This window comes from Colletotrichum paranaense, assembly GCF_030867605.1.
Source record: "Colletotrichum paranaense strain IMI 384185 chromosome Unknown Scaffold_6.1, whole genome shotgun sequence".
NCBI lineage: Eukaryota > Fungi > Ascomycota > Sordariomycetes > Glomerellales > Glomerellaceae > Colletotrichum > Colletotrichum paranaense.
In genome coordinates this window covers 1652717-1671261 of record NW_026848964.1, presented here as the reverse complement: position 1 = coordinate 1671261, position 18545 = coordinate 1652717, and the positions used below count along the sequence as shown (strand labels likewise).

The window sequence follows — 18545 nt, the reverse complement described above, 5'->3', positions numbered from 1 at the left end:
ATCCACGCCATCCACACAAACCACAAGATGCCACCCAAGCGCATGACCGCGAACCCGGTCAAGCCGGGACGCTACTTCCCCGGCAAGGCCGTCCCCCAAGAGGACTCATCAGACTCGGACGCGAGCGATGACGAAGAAAAGGCAAACGACGACACAAGCAAGGCCCGCGCGATCAAGCCGCCGCCAAAGGCATCGAGCGCCGCCAAGATCGCGAGCAACGTCAGCAAAGTCAACCTCGACGAACGGAGGCGCGAGGCGCAGGACAAGGAGAACCAGAGGATAGCGCGCGAGAAAGCGGAGCGGCTCGCTGCGGAAGAAGGTTTCGTCACAGAAGAAGAAGAGGAAGAGGGGGAAGATGACGATGAAGGCGAAGAAGAAAGCTCCAGCGAGGAGGAAAGCAGCAGCGAAGAAGAAGCACCCCGCCGCCTCATGATCCGACCCAAATTCATCCCAAAGAACCAGCGCAACGCAGCAGCGGCAGCCGCCAAAGGACAGTCGTCCACCAAAGACGACGAGACGCGCCAGGCAGAAGAAGAAGCCCGCCGCAAAGCCGCCGCCGACGCCCTCGTCGAAGAACAAATCGCAAAGGACCTCGCCGCCCGCGCCGCCGGCAAAAAGCACTGGGACGACGACGAGGCCTCGGGCTCCGACGTCGACACGACAGACGACCTCGACCCGGAGGCCGAACTCGCAGCCTGGCGCCTCCGCGAGCTCAAGCGCGTCAAGCGCGAGCGCGACCGCATCGCCGAGCAGGAAGCAGAGTACGCCGAGCGCGAGAGGCGGCAGAACCTCACGCAAGAGGAGCGCGACGCCGAGGACGCGGACAAGATTGCCGCGCAGCAGGACGAAAAGGACGCCAAGGGCAAGATGTCGTATCTACAAAAGTACTACCACAAGGGCGCGTTCTACAGCGAGGAGGCGAAGGCGTACGGGCTCGATAAGCGCGATCTCATGGGCATGCGTATTGCGGATGATGTCAAGGATCGCAGCGCGCTGCCGGAATATCTGCAGAAGCGCGACATGACGAAGTTGGGACGCAAGGGCGGGACAAAGTACAAGGATCTCAAGAGCGAGGATACCGGACGATGGGGCGAGTTTGATGACCGGCGTGGCGGGGGTGGTGGTGGTGACCGGAGGAGAGGCGGCTTCGATAGGGATGTGGACGAGCGATTCCGGCCGGACAATGATCGTGAGGTTAACGGTGCCAACGCCATTCCCTTGGGTGACCGCAAGGCGCCTTCAGCTGGTGGTAGAAGTGATCGTGATAGGTATCGCGACGACAGAGACGACCGGCGCAGAGACCGGGACGACTACCGCCGTCGAGATCGGTCGAGGTCGAGGTCGCCGCGCCGCGACTCGCGGGACGACTACAGCGATAGGCGGAAGCGCAGCCCGTCACGCGAGAGAGAGCGCTACGACAGCGACAAGCGGAGGCGCGTGGACTCTAGATAAACCCACCAAAAGAGAAAAGACACTGGTCGTCATTGCAAAATGTATTAAGAAGCGTATCCTGATCAGGCTCACTACGAGCGCATGCTGAATATACCCTCCCAACCAAACTCCGAGGCCTTGAAAGAAAACCCTTTGCCATCGTAAACGTCATGCAGGTGCGCTTCAAATCTTCTTAATCTCCACCCTCGCGCGCTCAAACACGCCGTGGCTCACCACGGCCGCGGACTGGCCCGCGTCGGCCTTGGGAGGGAACAGCGTCAGGCGGGCGTACGTGCCGGCGCCGCGTCTCTTTGATAGGTAGCCCGGGTTGATCACGAGGACGCTCTCGACGACCTAACATTGTCAGTATGATCCCACAGTATACAGTCGACAGACTCACCTTGGCAAACGGGGGCAGGAAGCTGGGCGCCACGAGCACATCAGGGCGAACGTTGACCATCTCGCCCAGCTTCAAATAACTAAGATCCAGCATGGCACCAGGCGGGATGCCCTCCTCGGTCCCCGTCTTGGGCAGCTTCTGGCGGTCCGTCGGCGGGAAGAGCGGGAAAAAGTGCCTCTGCTCCAACAGGTACCTGCTAAGCCTCGACAACAGCGACGGATCCGCGGGGCGGCCGCCAACGAGCTCCTCGTGCCGCAGCTGCCAGAGAATATCCTGCGACGAGATGCCCATGACCATCTCGTTGACGGACAGCGTCATCGGGTTGGTGACGATCCTCGCCGTCTTGGGGAGGCCGAGCTCCTTCTTCAGGACCGAGTCCTGCGGCCACGAGACGTGCTTGTCGATGACGTCGCGCACCGAGGGGACGAGGAGGATGGTGATGCTGGGGTTGGCGGACACGAGGCGGTTCAGGGCCGGGGAGAACATGTACTTGAAGACGGTCGACATGGTGGCTGTGTCCGGCTCGATGACGGCTTCCTCGGGGAGGTCAAAGTCGCCCATCGCAATCAGAGGGTGCTCGCTGTCGATGAACGGCCCCGTCAGCACCAGTGCGTCCGCGTACGTGTCGGCGGCTTGGTCGCAGAGGGCGTGCAGCGGCTCAAAGTCGAGGTTGTCATCTGCCGTGTACGGACCGGAGGCGTAGAGAATGTTGAGGGGCGCCGGGTCTGCGTCGGTGTCCATGGCGTCGGGGTCGCCTCGTAGTTTCTCGCGGTGCGCAGCCAGTGCGGCCGGCGTCGAAGCCGCGTTGGGCAGAAGAGGCACTTCAAGCACATCCTCGACGACAAACTCGTTGCCCGAGGTGTTGATGCCCCTGAGGGCCACAATCTGGCCAGGGAAGAAGCTGTACCCCTTGTTGCGCATGTTAAGGGGCGCTCGCAGACCACCGCCCACCCGCCTCGACATCTCCAGCACCAGCGATGCCGCGTTCAGCTTCCCCTCTGGCGCATCCGAGGCGATGCGTCCCACGGCAATCACCTCTGTTGTGCTCTGGCTCGCCGCGTTGCCGAATTCTGAAAAGTCCAGCTTGTGGTAGTCCTGGATGATGTGCATGAACTCGTCTATCCTGTCGTCGAGGATCTCCGACGCCTCTGACAACTTCATCGCCAGGGGCTTGTACGCCAGCTTCTTCTGGTCTGACGCCGCCGTCAACTTGATGCGGGGTTCGGGGTACGGGCAAATCGGCGGCTCGGGAGCGTCGAGGTGATCATTGAGCACTTCCACCGTCTCGCCGGCGTTCTGTCGGTCGTTGAACGAGCTGGGTCTGCTATCGTCAGTGTCTGTGTGAAGGGTAGGGCCTGCGTTCCTACAGTGACATTGCGTTGAGCTGCTCCTCCATCTTGGAGGCGCCCTTGTAGTCTGGCGAGCTCGAGGGGATCTCGGCCTTGACCCGCGACATTGTCGGCGTCTCGTGCGTCTTCTTCCGCAGACTGCTCGGCTTGTTCAGCCTCCCTGAAGCCGGCGTACTGGGCACCAGTCCATCCAGCATGCCAAAGACGTCGCCGCCGCCTCTTCCGGCTCGCGGGGTGCCGTGACTGCGCTTCTCCGTCTTGATGTGCGTCTGCTGTCGGTTGCTCTTCTCCAGTGCGTCCTGGATATCCTTTTTGAAGTTTCGCACGTGCACAATGTCGGGGTTCATGGCGTCCATGTCCATCTTGATGCAGAAGGACTCCCATTTGTAAAAGAGGTCCTCGGCGGACAGGTCGTGCAGGCGCAATAGGGACTGCAGTTCGGTGAGAACTTCAGGCTCAAGAGCCTTGTCTCCCGAGGTGAAGAACTCCTTCAATTCCGCTTCCGCCATTGTTTCTGGTGCTGTTGTACGTGCCGTGAAGTTGAGCGCCGGGAAGTTTGACGACGGAACATTTAGGTGGGACGCGACGAGCGCGTCTTGGTGGGATGGCGCGTAAAGTGTTGGCGGGGCAAACAGTGTGGGGAAAATTGGCACGGTTTTGCGACGACACCTCGTGGACGAGCTTCTTGCCCGCTTGACTCTTGAGTTTGGTTCTTCTATCCGTACTTGGATACCTAAACGTGCTTCGCTACCACTCGCTGATGGCATCTCCCCAATAAACCCCTACCAGACAATATTGTTGCGAGCCCAGTCCTCCTGACGATCGGCCTCCTGCTGTGCCATGTAATCCTCCGTGGCCGTTCTAGCCATCCGAGACGGAGCGAACTTGACGACGGCCTCCGTGCTAACCTCATACTTAACAGTACCGTCCTTGTGCTTGGCGCCGAGGTCCGCCATACCTCCGGTGAGCTGGTCAAGGTAGGAGCGGTAGTTTTCGGACTTGCGGATGCTGCATCGGGTCGACTCCGACTCGGAGTGGGCGGTCAAGGACGACGCATCCCTGAAGTAGCGCAGACAGCCGGGGCACTGCAGCTTGGCATTGTAGTGCGAGGCCGCTGACTTCATGTGGGTGATGAGAGCGCCGCTGTTGGGGAATGTCTTCCTGTTCTGGTGTTAGTATCTTGCCATGCGGTTAGGGAAGGGGCCACGAACTTGCAGGACGGCTGCGGACACTTGTACTTGCGCGTGAGGGTGTTGTAGTACTGTCTAGGATCGAAGAGCCGGTGAGACGGATTATTCACGTCGTCCACGACTGTCTTCTTGCCATCGTCCGACTGCTGGATGCTCTCCAGGCTCTCAGCGACATCCTTCAGATTGGGAAAGTCCTGGGGCTTGAAGAAGGACGGATGGGCCATGTAGGCCTTGTCGTCGAACTCGGACTGCGCGTCCACAGTGGATACGGCATCGAGGTTGGACTGCGCCTCGAAGGCGGACTGGACGCTGGGGTGGGACACGGGGAAGTAGTCTCCGAACTGGGAGCCGCTGCGCTTCTCGAGCTCATGGGAAAAGGTGAGCTTCTTTGCGCGGTTCTGGTCGACGTCTGCGCGGCGAATTCCCGGGCAGTCGTCAAGCTCGAGGTGTCTCATCCACCCAGCCAACCGGACAAACTTCTTCTGACAGCCGGGACAGGTGAGGTTCTGCTCCTGAGGGTGTGCCTGTTCTCGTTAGTCCATGTTCAGTGCTGGAGATCCGGTTGCACTCACCTCCAGAAGATGCTTGTTCAAGGCGTCCTGGCTGTTGAAGTCGCGGGTGCACACGGCGCAGTGGATGTGGGTTCCTTCGGTCAGCATCGCCATGCGCTTGTGTCCCATCAGCTCCTCGAAGCTGGGGAATCTCCGGCTGCAGACGCTACAGAAGACGGCCTCATGGGGGGCCGGCTTGCGGATCAGAGGCCTGCTGGACGTGCCGCTGGTGACAGACATGGTGATGATTCGAGCAGTGTGATTTGGAACAGGGGGTGAATTTGAACGATTCGATTTTACTGAGACGAAGGTGGCAGGTCTTGTAATGAAGATGGTTCGCTGAATATTCTCTGTGGCGGAGAGGAAAGATGGAAGAGATTCCGATGCCGCTGGTGGATTTTATAAGCGAGAGGGTTTGGCTGCGTGCTGAAAAGGAAGGAGAGACATGGGCAGAGGGAAGGAACGAGTCACTCTTGGCCCCTATTCAAAAACGGGTGCGAATCTGTTCCGTCTCCTATTAATGTGTCTACTTCAGTTGCCAGGACCAAACGCAAAGGTCTCCTCTACAAGTCGCGTCGGCGACGTCGTTTGGCGAGAGACAGCGCGTGTGTTCGCTAGCCATCGTCGTCAATGTGTATGGCTGTCCAGGGCCCATCTCTCGGCCAAGAAGTGGGAGTATCTCCGCCATCAGAAGACACACCCACTTTGGACCATCAGGCGTCCTTGAACTATTCACCTTACGAATAAACCTTGAACATCGCCAAGCAGAGCCGAGCGACGATATCACGGAGACTTCGGTTCTTGGATCAACAGACACAACATAGATCTTCAGGAAATGGTAGCGGACCGACCCCTCGTCAACAGAGAACAAGACGTCCTCAAACAAAACAACAGAGACTATGGGGCAAGGAATTCGAGCAGTCGATACAGTTTTCGTGAGATTTATATAGGAGCCTCGGCCGAACCTTATACAGTCGGACCCCTGGTACATCTCGTGTCCAGAGTCCAGAGCTATGAGGAAACCAACTATGAATGGAAAAGCTGCTCGCTAGAACGATGAAAGATGGCACAGCTTCTTGGAAGCCTAGGTGCGTGAAATTATGCTGCCCCCATTCTGCGTCTGGTTCTCGCTACTCTTTGTGGGCATCCCCAGAGTCCGGAAACTTGAACCGCAGGCTTTGGCTTTGATCGTCATCAGTCGGAAAGCCGGAAAGCAATTTCTAATTAGACTACGGGAATTCCGACTATTCGACAAGTTGAACATGTGTGGTGTGTCCAAACAACCTCGGACGGCGGATCATCAGAGCATCCTACGATCTGGCGGGAGAGGGGGAGCACACCTGTCCACACCAAGGCATCTGAGACTCTGCAAGAGCATTTAATCGCCTCCGAGCACATCTGCCCCTTGCCGCACCAGAACCAAACCCCAAGGCCCAAACTCGTCTTGGAAATCCACGCCTTCACATGCTTCGTAGCATCGCAATCGAAGTTACGACCCCGGCACATATGTCTTGAACAGCCAAGCTTTGGAATCGCCATGTGTCGTCGAACTGGAATGCCGATGATGCCGGCCCTGTCTCGGGTGACTCAGATACAGGCCGTTTGAACCGCTCTCTGGGGTCGACGTTCCCAGTCTGCCAACCACCGAAATCCAGTCAGCTGCAACGGCGAGACAGGAGTGTCTGAGACAGTCTGACGTTTCTTTGGCGTGACCTTTGCCATCCAGGCAAGCGAACCCCTCCACCTCACCCAGAAGCCCATGGCGGTCATCGAATACAGGGTTGCCACGAAGGAGTTCTTCAGGATGGCGGCTGTTCTGCGACGGACCTTTCATGCCGGACGCAGGCAAAGTACGAGACTCCTTTACATCGAAGCAGACATCGAGAACGCCACAGTGATGGCGTGAGTTGACGTGTAACCACGCCTTCCGCGCCTCGCCATGCAATTGCCCAGATCAGATCGATCCATCTATCCTATCCGAGACACTGCAACACCATCAAGTCAACTTAGAATACAAATAGGACTCATCACCTCGGTATCGCTCGCCAGCGCGCGCCTCATCCCTCGCCCAAAGATTACAAAATCTCTGCAGCCCATTCAGTGGCCCTCTCCACCAGAACAAAGGAAGGCCGCTCACCAGCCTCCGGCACTAACTTCGTCTGGACATACTTGATTCAAAGAACGAGCCCACCAGCCACTTGCTCCCACAGTTTGCGCGGAAAGACGACAATCGGGTGCGCAAATCTAGAGCGGAATCCACCAAAGCAGCGTATTGCCGTTTGGCTATTCTTTTGGTGGCTTGATTCTGCGCCGGCAGCACCGCAGCCCCGGGTTCATCAACAAAGCCACCGGGTCGCCTTCTAGACAAAGTCGGCGATCTCTCTACCCGCTTGTCGACATTCCCGCTAGCCATTGAAGTTTGACCTGCCGGACTGAATAGTCTTAAGGAGAAAGTCCGCCCCTTTTCGCGCTGACGACCCGCCGCGAGGACCACGTACGAAAATAGGAGGTCGGAAACATCGGAGCCCCTATTCAAACATACAAATAGCAACCTCACGGCAAACCCGCACCTCAATTCACAATGTCCCTCACCCAAAAGCTCAAACGGGAGGCGACAAGCCGTTCCACCTGCGAAATGCCTCTCCCCTTCCTCCCCTTCGTCTTCCTCGCCCACTTCACCCAGACAATAACTTCCGTCCTCACCACGGAAGCCCACCGCACAACAGCGAGCGTCTCTAACCACCTCGAGGGCCTGCGCCTTCAGGTCCACGGGCCCGAACACACCTTCCACCCCTTCTCCCGGTTGCCAGCCGAGCTGCGCCTCAAAATCTGGCAGCACGCCTGCGACCACCCGCGGACGCTCCTCGCAACACATGCGCCGAACCCGACTTTACTTGCAGTGAACCGTGAGGCGCGGTATGAGGCCTTGCGGCGGTATACACTCGTCCGGCTAAACACCTGGGGCGACAGGCGGATCTACATCGATTTCTTGCGGGACAGCATCGCCGTCGTGGAGGGCAAGGGTGGCGGCGGATTCCCTGTTCGCGGGGCGAGGCACGTCATTGTCGTGTGCGAGGAGCCGTTTCGGAACCCGGGTTCGTGGTTGAAGTGTCGGTACCGGGCTGGGTTGGAGACCTTGACGCTGGTGCTGAGCGGGACGAAGACAGGCAGCAGGATTCCTGCGCCGCTTCCTGAGATCCGGGAGCTGTGTACGCCCGAGGAGGTTCAGCTGCGGCTTGGGTACTCGAAGGAGGAGGCGGATAGAATAGGGGAAGAAGTGAGAGAGTTGGCCGAGGGGTGGGGGAAGACGCGGATCCGCGTGGGGGAGTTCATCTGAGCTCCAGAGGCAGAGACAATGACGGAGACGGAGGACGAAGCGTAATGATCCATCGACACGACATCACAATACCCATTTCCATGTAGTCAATCTTCTTAATTCTAAACTCGTACACCATCCTACAAACCCTCAAAGCTTACTCCGCCCAAGATAAACCTCCCCAAGCCTCAACTGCTCAGCCGCCTCCTTCACCATCTCCTCCACAATCTCCCCCGCCGGCTGAATCCTATCAATCGCGCCCGCAACCTGCCCCATCAGATGCGGAATCTCAATGTCCTCCCGCCCCTGCTCGAAATCATGCTCAATCGGCACCGTCCCGCCCTCCGTCAACCTCTTAATCTCCTCCGGCCGCGCGTGCCACCCGCGGATATACTCATTCGTCTTCATCCTTAACGGCCGCCCGCTAATCACCAGCGTCCTCTCCGTCCCCTCGAACCCGCACGACACCACCTCCTCCTTGTGCTCCTGGCTACAACCCGCCTCCACGCTCGCCACGAACCGCGTGCCGACCCACACGCCGACGGCCCCCTGCATCAGCGAACTCGCCAGGCTGCGGCCGTTGTACATCCCGCCCGCGGCGATCACCAACGCCGTAGACCCCTTGAGCATGGGCGGCTTATACCGCCTCGCGACGTCCACCACCGCGGGGATGAGCACCGAATTCGCCACGTCGCCCGTGTGTCCGCCCCCTTCGCCTCCCTGCGCGCAGATAATATCCACCCCCAAATCCAGCGCCTTCACAGCGTGCTTCGGATGCCCGACCATATTCATGACATAAATCCCCGCCGCGTGCAACCTCTCAATCACTTCTTTGGGGGGAACCCCCACCGCGCTCACAAACAACCGCGCGCCAGAGGCGATCGTAATGTCGATGAGCTCGTCGAGCTTGCCGCCCGTGTAATCGTGGTTCGTCTTGCGCGCGTTCCCGCCGACCTGCGGCAGCGCGAGGTCCACGCCGAACGGCAAGTCGGGGGACTTGAAGTTCGCCTTCATCTCGGCAATGATCTCGCGGAGTTGGTCGGGGGTGTACTGGAAGCCGCCGATGACGCCTAGGCCGCCGGCGTTGGAGACGGCTGCTGCCAGGGGGCCGCCCGAGGTGCGGGCCATGCCGGCGAGGAGGATCGGGTGCTGGATGCCCAGGAGCTGGGTTATGGGTGTTGTGATGGGGCCGGAGGGTGCCATCTTGACTGTGGTCTGTCTTACACTGGTCTTGGCGAGGAGTTGTGCTGGTAGTCGCTCTCTGGTTCTCAAAATGGCAAATGGCGCATAGGAGAAGCGTAAAGTGATGTACAAATCAAGAAAGCGTAACAAACAGCCAAGAGGTTGGGAATAAAAGGGAGCTCAATGACACGCCTGGAGCTAGTAGTCGAGTAGTCGTGCCGAAGCACCTAGGTAAATCCGGGGTGAAGAGTGTGGGGTTGGGGGCGATTGGGGGGAGCTCTTTGCGGGGAATTTACACCGAGGCAATTGCCTTGTTGGGACAGCAGCTCGCCCGCCCGTGACCCCGACCCCTACCTCCGGCCCCCGAGCGGCCTGAAACGGGCAACCACAGCGGCATGTGAGTCGGCCATTCTCTGCTCCGTCCTCCGTCCGACCGTCCTTCCGTCATGGATAATAGGCCCAGCAGTCACGACATCACGGCACGAAGAGGGAAAAAAGTCAAATTGAGTGCGCCGCGCCATGCACTGCTTCTATTGAAATGCTGCCCTCATCTCCCTGCATTGGTATCGTTATGACATGATTATCGTTGGCGTCGCCCAACTAGTATACAATAAGAACCACGTTGTACACGTCCCCTGGGCACTCTGGTCTATCGAAAGCTCGGTAGACGCGCCGGGACGAACTCCTCGGTCCGTATGTACTGCTCTTGTGTGGTGGACCGGATGACGGGCGCGTCGTCGCCGTGCGTAGACCTCGGCGGCGATCTTTGACTCGGAAAGTCTGACACGTAGTCCACCTCGTCACTTTTGGCGTAATCCACTTCGGACGCTGCCCGCTCCTCGGACGTCGGCTCCTCCCCGGCTTCGTGCAGCCCCCGTTCCGACGCAAGCTGCAGCGCCGCCTGCCGCTTGCGTTCGACCTCGTCGTCCTCCTCTCTCCTGATGCGCTCCTCTTCCCTCTGCAGCTCCTCCATCGAGGCCTCCATGGACGGCGCGACGGGCGTATCCGGCGTCGTGGGCCCGCTCGTCGAACTCCGCCGCACGCTGGGACTGAGCATGGAATGGCTGGAATCGATCGTCGCCCTCGACACCGTCCGCGATATGGGCCGTCCGTCGGCCCGCCGCTTGCCCTTGCTCGCCTTTGTCCTACTGCTGCTGCGGTCGTCTCGGACCTTGTCCAGGACCATGAACTCGTCGTCAAACGGCACGGCGTCCTCCTCACCCTCGCCGTCGCTGGGGAACAAGTCGCCCCGTGACCGGTACGAATCCGACGACACCCCGGACCCCGTCGTCCCGCTGCGATTTCTAGTCTTGGCGGTCCGGCTCTGGAAGACGTCGTGGCCGTCGTTATCATCGTCGTCATCAGAATCGTGCGCAAGCAGCGGCTCCGTCTCGCCCATGCCCATCTCGCCGTGCTGCCGCGGGTGATCCTGCAAATCCGCCGCGCTCGGCTTGTAGCGGAGCGTCTTGCCCAGCTTCCACGGCAGCTTGCCCAGGAACCCAATGGGCTGCGTGCTGGGGATCACCGTCGGATCGGACTCGAGCGCCTTGCTCCCTCTGCCCCGCGTGCCGTAGCTCATGCCGCGTTTTCGTTTCGGTTGATCCTGCTGCACCTCGCCGCCCCCCGTGTTGTTCTTCTGCTGCGACCCCGTGCCCGCGAGCAGGCGGTCCCAGTCGTCGTTGCCCCAGCCGCCCAGGAACCCTCCGTCCTGGTCCTCGGCGTACCAGTCGTCGTAAAAGTCGAAGCTGTATTCAGCCCTGCCGCCCGCGCGATCTCGTTCTCGTCGCCTCCTCGCCCGCTCCTCGCGGTCGCCGAGACACGGGTTGGCGCATTGCTCCAGGGAGGCGGCGAGGGAAGCGAGACACGGGTTGATGTAGTGGTGCTGGAAGCTCCAGATGCCGGCGGCGGCGTTCTCCGTCACCTCGCCGGCGTTGTGGGAGATTTGGTTCCATCGCTGGCGCAGCCGCGGGTCCTCCAAGAAGGCCATGGTGGTGATGGCTGCTGCAGGGTCTCGAGGGATGACGTCGCGGGCATCAAGAAGGGAACCAAAGGGAAGGAAGCGGATTTTTAAATTAAACGATCGGCGCGGCCTCGACCCGGGGTGCAAGCAAAGGGCAAATGTCGAGGCCCTCGTTATCGAATTGCTGGTGATGGATATTCAGTTGAAGAAAAGTCCAGAGGCGAAGGGAGCCATGGGACGTGGATTGGGCGAGTAACGGTTGGTTTCAAGTGCGCCGGAAACAAAAGGCAGCCTCACCTCAGCTGTCAAAAGTTGGGCTCAACATTCCGCTGGTTGCAGCAGGTGGGCGCGGGCGCAGGCGCAGGCGTAGGCAGTCAGGGTGGCACTCCCTCGGGGGCCCTTGGGGTTCGCTGCAGCTGCGGGTGCGGGTGCTGATGCAAGCCCAGTGCAGTGGACTTTCGGATTGTCAAGGCCCATGGGCCATGGCAGGTGCGTTGGCACTATCTGTGGCTGGTGGCCCCTTATCGCAGACTTTCCGGACGGATAAGGCACCCCCAAGGCACCTTTGGGTGGGATTGACTTTGTGGATCCGGGGAAATTGCAGACCTCCCGCCAGGTTGCTGACCAACTGTGGCTTAGCCTCTGGTGAGACCCCTGGAGATCGACGTCACCCCTTCAAGGTATCGGGAATGCATCGTCATTTATAAACTTTGGGCCTCGCAACATTTGACTTTGGGGTACAGTCCCCGAGACTCTGTAAACTCTGCCAAACAAAAGCACGTGGAGATTGATTGTATTCCGAACCACTACAGACGCCGAACGCTGCTAATCTAGACAGAGCTTGCCAAGGACTATCATCATCTCAACCCCTGTGCTTGTTTGCTCGTAGAAATCATGACGGCCATGCCTTTCGTGCCAGCCAAACCCATTGAAAGAGGTCAATGAAAGCCAGGCCAAGAATGCAGAGCACAAAGGTCCTAAGAGAAGACCGACAACAGCGCATTCATCTTTGCCTGGCAGAAATGCCCGACTCGTGAAAGAACACGGCCAGTCTTCTGCTTGAGAGACACGTGCTTCTTCTTGTGATGCCACATGGGCAAGATGGCGGCCGTCTCGCTGGTGGACTGGGCATCGAACACAGGTCCCACCGGTGTAGCCCCCGAAACGCTCTGTCCGGATTCCTAGTGGCCGTTCGTTGCAGCTTGGGGTACTGGTGGTCTCTCTGGACCGTAGGGTCTGGGGGGTTCTGGCTCTCCAGGCTGGGGCTCCTCCTCCGTATCATCGTCAAACTCGCTCGGATCCTCCTCGCCCTCCTCCTCCTCGTCGTCCGAGTAGTCGCTGCCGTCCCCGTCCATGTGGCCGTTGCTGTCCGAGTAGCAACTCTCCAGTGTCGCCGCTGCTCCGGGCGGAACCTTGCGGCCCTGCTGCTGCATCTGCTCGATAATGCTTCTAAGCTTCTCGGCTCTCTTGATCGCCTCGGCCGCCTTCTTGCGCCAGTCCTCGCGCTCCTCGGCCATGCGGATGATGTTGGCATTCGTCGCCTCGTGTTTGCGCTTCATCGTCTCGTTCTCCTTCTCCAGCCGCTTCGTCTTCTTAGACATGTCCTCCATTTCCTTCCGAAACGTGAGAAAGAGGTCGTTGCTGTTGTTGAGCGTGTCCTCAACCTTGATCTGTCAGCAAAAGCTCAGCCCAAACCTCTGCAACTTTTCATCAGTCATCATACCTGCTTGAACTTGTCCACGTAGACGTTGAGTTGATTCCGAAGCTCCGTCTCCGTCTTGGTAAAGGTCTGAACCTGCGCCTGGAGATTCCGCGCTCTCGTCGACTCGGCCTCTGCGAGCTTCTTCTCTCGTTCGTAGCGCGCCATGTTGTATTGCACCTCCAGCTCCTTGGTGCGCATCGTGGAGTGGAAGTGCAGCTCACGCAACTCGTACTGCTCAATGAAGGACTTGAACCGGTTCTTGAATCTGCAAGGGGTTAGTCCAGCGCAACAACGACGGCAAGTGACATACAAGGTGTCAACGCTCATGTCCACAACCTGCTTCCGCGGATGGTCCTTTTCTTCTTGAATCCCCTCAAGCTTGGCAAGCAGGGCCGCGTGCTTCTCATCGTACGCAGAGCTGTTGTGCTTCAGGTTGTCCTGGAGGGTCTTGTTCTCGTTCTAGGTACACAAGGTCAGCCGTGCCCCGTCCGCTGGCGAAGGGGGGCCGCAAACCTTGTACTTGTTGTTGTCCCGCTGCAGTTCGCGACAGAGCTTCTCGAGCTTCTCCTTCAGGCCGACCGTCTTGCTGAGCTCGGTGCGATTCGCATCCTTTTCCTTTTGCAGGGCGTCTCCACGTTTCTTGTTCTTCTGGTTCTCGCGCTCCACACGGCGCATGTCGGCTAGCAGTTCGCTGGACCGACGGGTGAGGTGCTCAATCTTTTGCAGATCGCTCATCTTTGCCACCTGTTGGGCCAAATCACGGTTCGCACGCTTGACCTCGCGCTCTGTTGCCGTTAGCCCCGCCACTGCAGAAATAGAACCCCACGAACCGCCAGCACGAGAGGCTCCCGTCTGCGCCTGATCATGACCATGACCATGACCATGACCGTGACCGTGACCGTGATCATCGTGGCCATGACCTTCGCAGACTTGGGCAAACGCGCGACTCGGCCCCTCCGGCCTCCAGGAGGGGTAAGGCACGATGGGAGGCGGTACGCACCAATCTCAGCTTCCTGATCCTTCTCTCCAGCTGATTCTTGCTCTAGCTGCGAGATGCGTTGCGCGAGCAGCTTTGCAGACTCGTTCGAGTCGACCGCCTTCTTCTGCTTTCCCTTCTTCAGGGACGCCGGCGGGTGGGCGTGACCATCTTGACCGTTGGACATGTCGGCGTCGGCCTGGCTGAGGGGCATTTACTCGGCGGGCAGGAGGGGTAGCGGTTGTATGTGTTCCTTCCGTGTCGTCGGCGACGAATTCGCATCCGAGTTCGATCGATCGAGCGGGTCGGCGTCGCAAAAACGAGTCGTCGTGGGCGTCAAGTCGGGTCCCTGGTTTCCCCGCGGCAGTCTCAACCGCAATGTTCGGAGCCAGCAGTCGGTTCGTGTGCTCTCGTCGTCGGTTTCCCCTTCATTGACCTCCTTTGCAGATTTTCGACGTTGGACGGAACGACGGGCTAGGGTGAGGTGCCTTAGGGTGTGGTAGGTAGCGTGGTGTCTGCGTGGTTCAGGCGTGCGCATTAGAAATGCCACTGTACTCGAGAAAAACGGGTGGAGGAGATACTTGCTGCAGGCCTCGTTTGTACCTACCCGTCGAGTACCTTGGGTCAGGGCGGGCAAAGGTCCAAGTACGGATAATCAATCCGGATACCGATATATTGGGTAGAGTCCGCAGTAAGAAAACGAATTGCCCACGATCCCACTGGTCGCCTTTTGGAATTCGCGATTTCCCAATTTCCGTTGGCGGGCGTGGAAGGGAGGAGAATAAAGTGCACCCGGAGAAAGGGCGATGGAGGTACCTGCCTAGCGGACGACGTGCCAATCTACCGGGCGGCGTCGCTGTTGTCGGTTGCACCGTGTTAGCTGCTCGTTAATGCGTTACGCAGGCCCAGGCCCACTGACCCGGTAGTGCCTCAGAGAGCGTTTTGGTGAATGCGGACCCCACATGCCCTGTGTGATGACGAATAGCGGCAGGCCAGCACCGACAACGCCTAAAAATTTCCAGCCAGAAGCCAGCCGAAAGCTGCGAATCGCCTCCCGCTCCACAGTGGTTCCTCGACCGTAGGCCGTTCAGTCATTCTTAGAACGAAGCTCCCGTCTTCTTCTCCCTCCGGAATGAGGCTCTGATCCTCTGCAAACAACTCCCACTCGTCAACATGCTGCGCAACGCCGTCAACACGGCCAAGAAAGCCGTGACCGAGCTCTCCCAGTATCCCAAGCCCGGCGACAAGCTCCATGGCTTCACACTCCTGAGGACAAAGCACGTGCCGGAGCTGGAGCTTACGGCTCTTCACCTGCAACACGACAAGACTGGCGCAGACTACCTACACATTGCCCGCGACGACAGCAACAATGTCTTCTCCATCGGCTTCAAGACGAACCCTCCCGACGACACGGGTGTGCCCCATATCCTGGAGCACACCACGCTGTGCGGCAGTCAGAGGTGTGTTCACTGTGCCCTACATGCCTTACCCTGCTGACCATCTAGATATCCCATTCGCGATCCCTTCTTCAAGATGCTGCCGAGGACGCTGTCCAATTTCATGAACGCCTTCACGGCATCGGACCACACCTTTTACCCGTTTGCGACAACCAACTCCCAGGACTTCAAGAACCTCATGTCGGTATACATGGACGCGACACTGCATCCGCTGCTCAAGGAGTCCGACTACACCCAGGAGGGATGGCGCATCGGGCCGGAGAACCCGCAGGCGGCCAACGGCGAGGAGAGCGACCTCGTTTTCAAGGGCGTCGTCTACAACGAGATGAAGGGCCAGATGTCGGACGCCGGCTACCTGTTCTACATTCGGTTCCAGGACCACATCTTCCCCGATATTAACAACTCTGGCGGCGACCCGCAAAAGATCACCGACCTAACGTACGAGCAGCTGCGCAAGTTCCACGCGGAGCACTACCACCCGAGCAACGCGAAGCTGTTCACGTACGGAGACATGCCCCTGTCGGACCACCTGCAAGAGGTTAACGCCCAGCTCAGCGCGTTCGAGAGGATACAGGAGGACAAGACGATTCACCAGCCGATCAATCTGGCCTCCGGGCCTAGGGAGGTCACCGTGAAGGGCCCTCTCGACCCCCTGGTAGACCCCGACAGGCAGTACAAGACGTCCGTCTCGTGGATCATGGGAGACTCGTCCGACGTTGTCGAGTCCTTTTCCCTGGCGCTGCTCTCTACTCTGTTGATGGACGGCTACGGATCTCCCCTGTACCGCGGGCTGATCGAGGCCGGTCTCGGCACAGACTTTAGCCCCAACGCCGGCTACGACAGCTCCGCCAAACTGGGCATCTTCTCCATCGGCTTGACCGGTGTCCAGGAGGCCGACGTGCCCAAGCTCAAGGCCGAAGTTCAGCGCATCCTCCAGGAAGTCCGGCAAAAGGGGTTCGACAGAACAAAGATTGACGGATCCCTCCACCAGCTGGAGCTGGCGTTGAAGCACAAGACGGCCAACTTTGGCATGTCGATGCTCCACAGACTCAAGCCCAAGTGGTTCACGGGCGTCGACCCCTTTGACTCGTTGGCGTGGAACGACACCATTTCGGCCTTTGAGACTGCGCTTGCCAAGGGCGGGTACCTGGAAAGCCTGATTGACAAGTACCTGTTGAACGACAACACCCTGTCCTTCACCATGTCGCCGTCAACCACGTTTAGCGAAGACCTCGCGCGCGAGGAGAAGGAGAGGCTGGCGTCCAAGATCAAGCTGGCTTCCCAGGAAGCTGGCGGCGACGAGGCGGCCCGCAAGAAGTTTGAGCAGCGCGAGCTGGACCTCCTCGTCGAGCAGGGCAAGTCCAACACGGAAGACCTGAGCTGTCTGCCGACGGTCCACGTCAAGGACATCCCCCGAAGCAAGGAGCCCGTGGTTGTGCGCGACGAGACAGCCAACGGCGTCAAGATCCAGTGGCGCGAGGCCCCGACTAACGGCCTCACCTACTTCAGAGCCATCAACAGCCTGGAGAACCTGCCAGACGAGCTCAGAGAGTTGATCCCCCTCTTCTCCGACAGCATCATGCGGCTCGGCACCAAGGACATGTCCATGGAGCAGCTCGAGGACCTGATCAAGCTCAAGACGGGAGGCGTGTCTGTCGGGTACCACTCGACGCCCTCGCCCACCGACTTCCACCAGGCGAGCGAGGGGCTGATGTTTACGGGCATGGCGCTGGACAGAAACGTCCCCGTTATGTTTGACATATTGCGCAAGCTCGTGCAAGACACGGATTTCGACAGCCCGGAGGCCGCCCTGCGCATCAGACAGCTGCTCCAGGCATCTGCCGACGGCGTGGTCAACGATATTGCCTCATCCGGCCACCAGTACGCCCGCGGGTTCGCGGAAGCCGGACTCACGCGGAACGCCTGGTTCAGACAGCAGATTGGCGGCCTCTCGCAGGTCAAGCTCGTCACGTCGCTTGCCAATCGTCCCGAAACGGATGGTCTGGCGGACGTCATTCACAAGCTCAAGCAGATCCAGAAAATCGCGCTCGCCGGTGGTAACTTCCGCACCGCGCTCACCTGCGGGGCAGAGAGCACGGGCGCCAACCTCAACGCCCTGACTAGCTTCATGTCGACCCTCCCCAAGGACCTGCCCCTGCCGTCGACCCAGAAGCCAGCGACGCTGCAGAAGAACATCAAGTCCTTCTTCCCGTTACCGTACCAGGTCTATTACGGTTCGCTGGCGGTGCCCACCGTCTCGTACACGCATGCCGATGGCGCGCCGCTGCAGATCCTGGCGCAGCTCCTCACGCACAAGCACCTCCACCACGAGATCCGCGAAAAGGGCGGCGCCTACGGCGGCGGGGCGTACTCGAGGGGACTGGACGGCCTCTTTGGGTTCTACTCGTACCGCGACCCCAACCCGCAGAACACACTCTCCATCATGCGCAACGCCGGCCGCTGGGCCGCGGACAAGGCGTGGGCGGACCGCGACCTCGAGGAGGCCAAGATTTCCGTGTTCCAGGGCGTCGACGCGCCCCAGTCGGTCAACTCGGAGGGCATGGGCCGGTTCACGTCCGGCATCACAGAGGAGATGAAGCAGACGCGCCGCGAGCAGCTGCTTGACGTCTCCAAGGACCAGGTGCGCGAGGTGGCGCAAAAGTATATTGTCGAGGCCCTCGCCAAGGAGGAGGAGAGAGTCGCCTTCTTGGGCGAGAAGCGCCCGTGGGTGGACGGCACCTGGAAGATTCACGAGATGGACATTGGTTCCGAGTGAGCCGTACGCGACCGGTTTGTACCATAGAGATCGTAGAAAGGGGGAAACCCTTCCGGTCAGATCTGTAACCATATCTGTACAGCACCCATGTTGTAACATTATACCCACCTCCTGAATAGAAGCAACTGTATGAGGTCTTTCCTGTCTGTCTGTCCTTTTCTTCTTCTAGTCTAGACACCTACCGACGCGTTCAGATACGATACGTCTTCCTGCCACTTCTCAATGGCTTGGAGACCACTAGACAACGCAAGACGA

At 59.3% G+C, this 18545-nt stretch overlaps 8 protein-coding genes across 8 annotated transcripts; 3 read left to right on the top strand and 5 right to left on the bottom strand.

The window, feature by feature from the left end:
• Positions 1 to 27: 27 nt before the first annotated feature.
• On the top strand, positions 28 to 1452 carry CPAR01_08203 (micro-fibrillar-associated protein 1; the record flags this gene model as incomplete). Its single annotated transcript, XM_060492471.1, has 1 exon — positions 28 to 1452. One exon carries the CDS (start codon positions 28 to 30, stop codon positions 1450 to 1452), a length of 1425 nt encoding a protein of 474 aa, XP_060348841.1.
• A 162-nt stretch (positions 1453 to 1614) lies between these two features.
• Positions 1615 to 3689, bottom strand: CPAR01_08202 (DNA polymerase alpha/epsilon subunit B; the record flags this gene model as incomplete). The annotated part of the gene is made up of 3 exons (XM_060492470.1): positions 1615 to 1785; positions 1832 to 3152; positions 3199 to 3689. 3 exons carry the CDS (start codon positions 3687 to 3689, stop codon positions 1615 to 1617), a joined length of 1983 nt encoding a protein of 660 aa, XP_060348840.1.
• Positions 3690 to 3962: 273 nt separating this feature from the next.
• On the bottom strand, positions 3963 to 5161 carry CPAR01_08201 (C2H2 type zinc finger containing protein; the record flags this gene model as incomplete). The annotated part of the gene is made up of 3 exons (XM_060492469.1): positions 3963 to 4341; positions 4392 to 4894; positions 4943 to 5161. The coding sequence occupies 3 exons, from the start codon at positions 5159 to 5161 to the stop codon at positions 3963 to 3965; spliced, it is 1101 nt and encodes a 366-aa protein (XP_060348839.1).
• A 2341-nt stretch (positions 5162 to 7502) lies between these two features.
• On the top strand, positions 7503 to 8258 carry CPAR01_08200 (uncharacterized protein; the record flags this gene model as incomplete). Its single annotated transcript, XM_060492468.1, has 1 exon — positions 7503 to 8258. The coding sequence occupies one exon, from the start codon at positions 7503 to 7505 to the stop codon at positions 8256 to 8258; it is 756 nt and encodes a 251-aa protein (XP_060348838.1).
• A 129-nt stretch (positions 8259 to 8387) lies between these two features.
• CPAR01_08199 (2-nitropropane dioxygenase) lies at positions 8388 to 9440 on the bottom strand (the record flags this gene model as incomplete). The annotated part of the gene is made up of 1 exon (XM_060492467.1): positions 8388 to 9440. One exon carries the CDS (start codon positions 9438 to 9440, stop codon positions 8388 to 8390), a length of 1053 nt encoding a protein of 350 aa, XP_060348837.1.
• A 628-nt stretch (positions 9441 to 10068) lies between these two features.
• Positions 10069 to 11406, bottom strand: CPAR01_08198 (uncharacterized protein; the record flags this gene model as incomplete). Its single annotated transcript, XM_060492466.1, has 1 exon — positions 10069 to 11406. The coding sequence occupies one exon, from the start codon at positions 11404 to 11406 to the stop codon at positions 10069 to 10071; it is 1338 nt and encodes a 445-aa protein (XP_060348836.1).
• A 950-nt stretch (positions 11407 to 12356) lies between these two features.
• Positions 12357 to 14271, bottom strand: CPAR01_08197 (myosin-like coiled-coil protein; the record flags this gene model as incomplete). Its single annotated transcript, XM_060492465.1, has 6 exons — positions 12357 to 12548; positions 12591 to 13049; positions 13103 to 13346; positions 13392 to 13540; positions 13595 to 13864; positions 13912 to 14271. The coding sequence occupies 6 exons, from the start codon at positions 14269 to 14271 to the stop codon at positions 12357 to 12359; spliced, it is 1674 nt and encodes a 557-aa protein (XP_060348835.1).
• Positions 14272 to 15230: 959 nt separating this feature from the next.
• Positions 15231 to 18290, top strand: CPAR01_08196 (peptidase M16C associated; the record flags this gene model as incomplete). Its single annotated transcript, XM_060492464.1, has 2 exons — positions 15231 to 15517; positions 15563 to 18290. 2 exons carry the CDS (start codon positions 15231 to 15233, stop codon positions 18288 to 18290), a joined length of 3015 nt encoding a protein of 1004 aa, XP_060348834.1.
• Between the last annotated feature and the right edge of the window lie 255 nt (positions 18291 to 18545).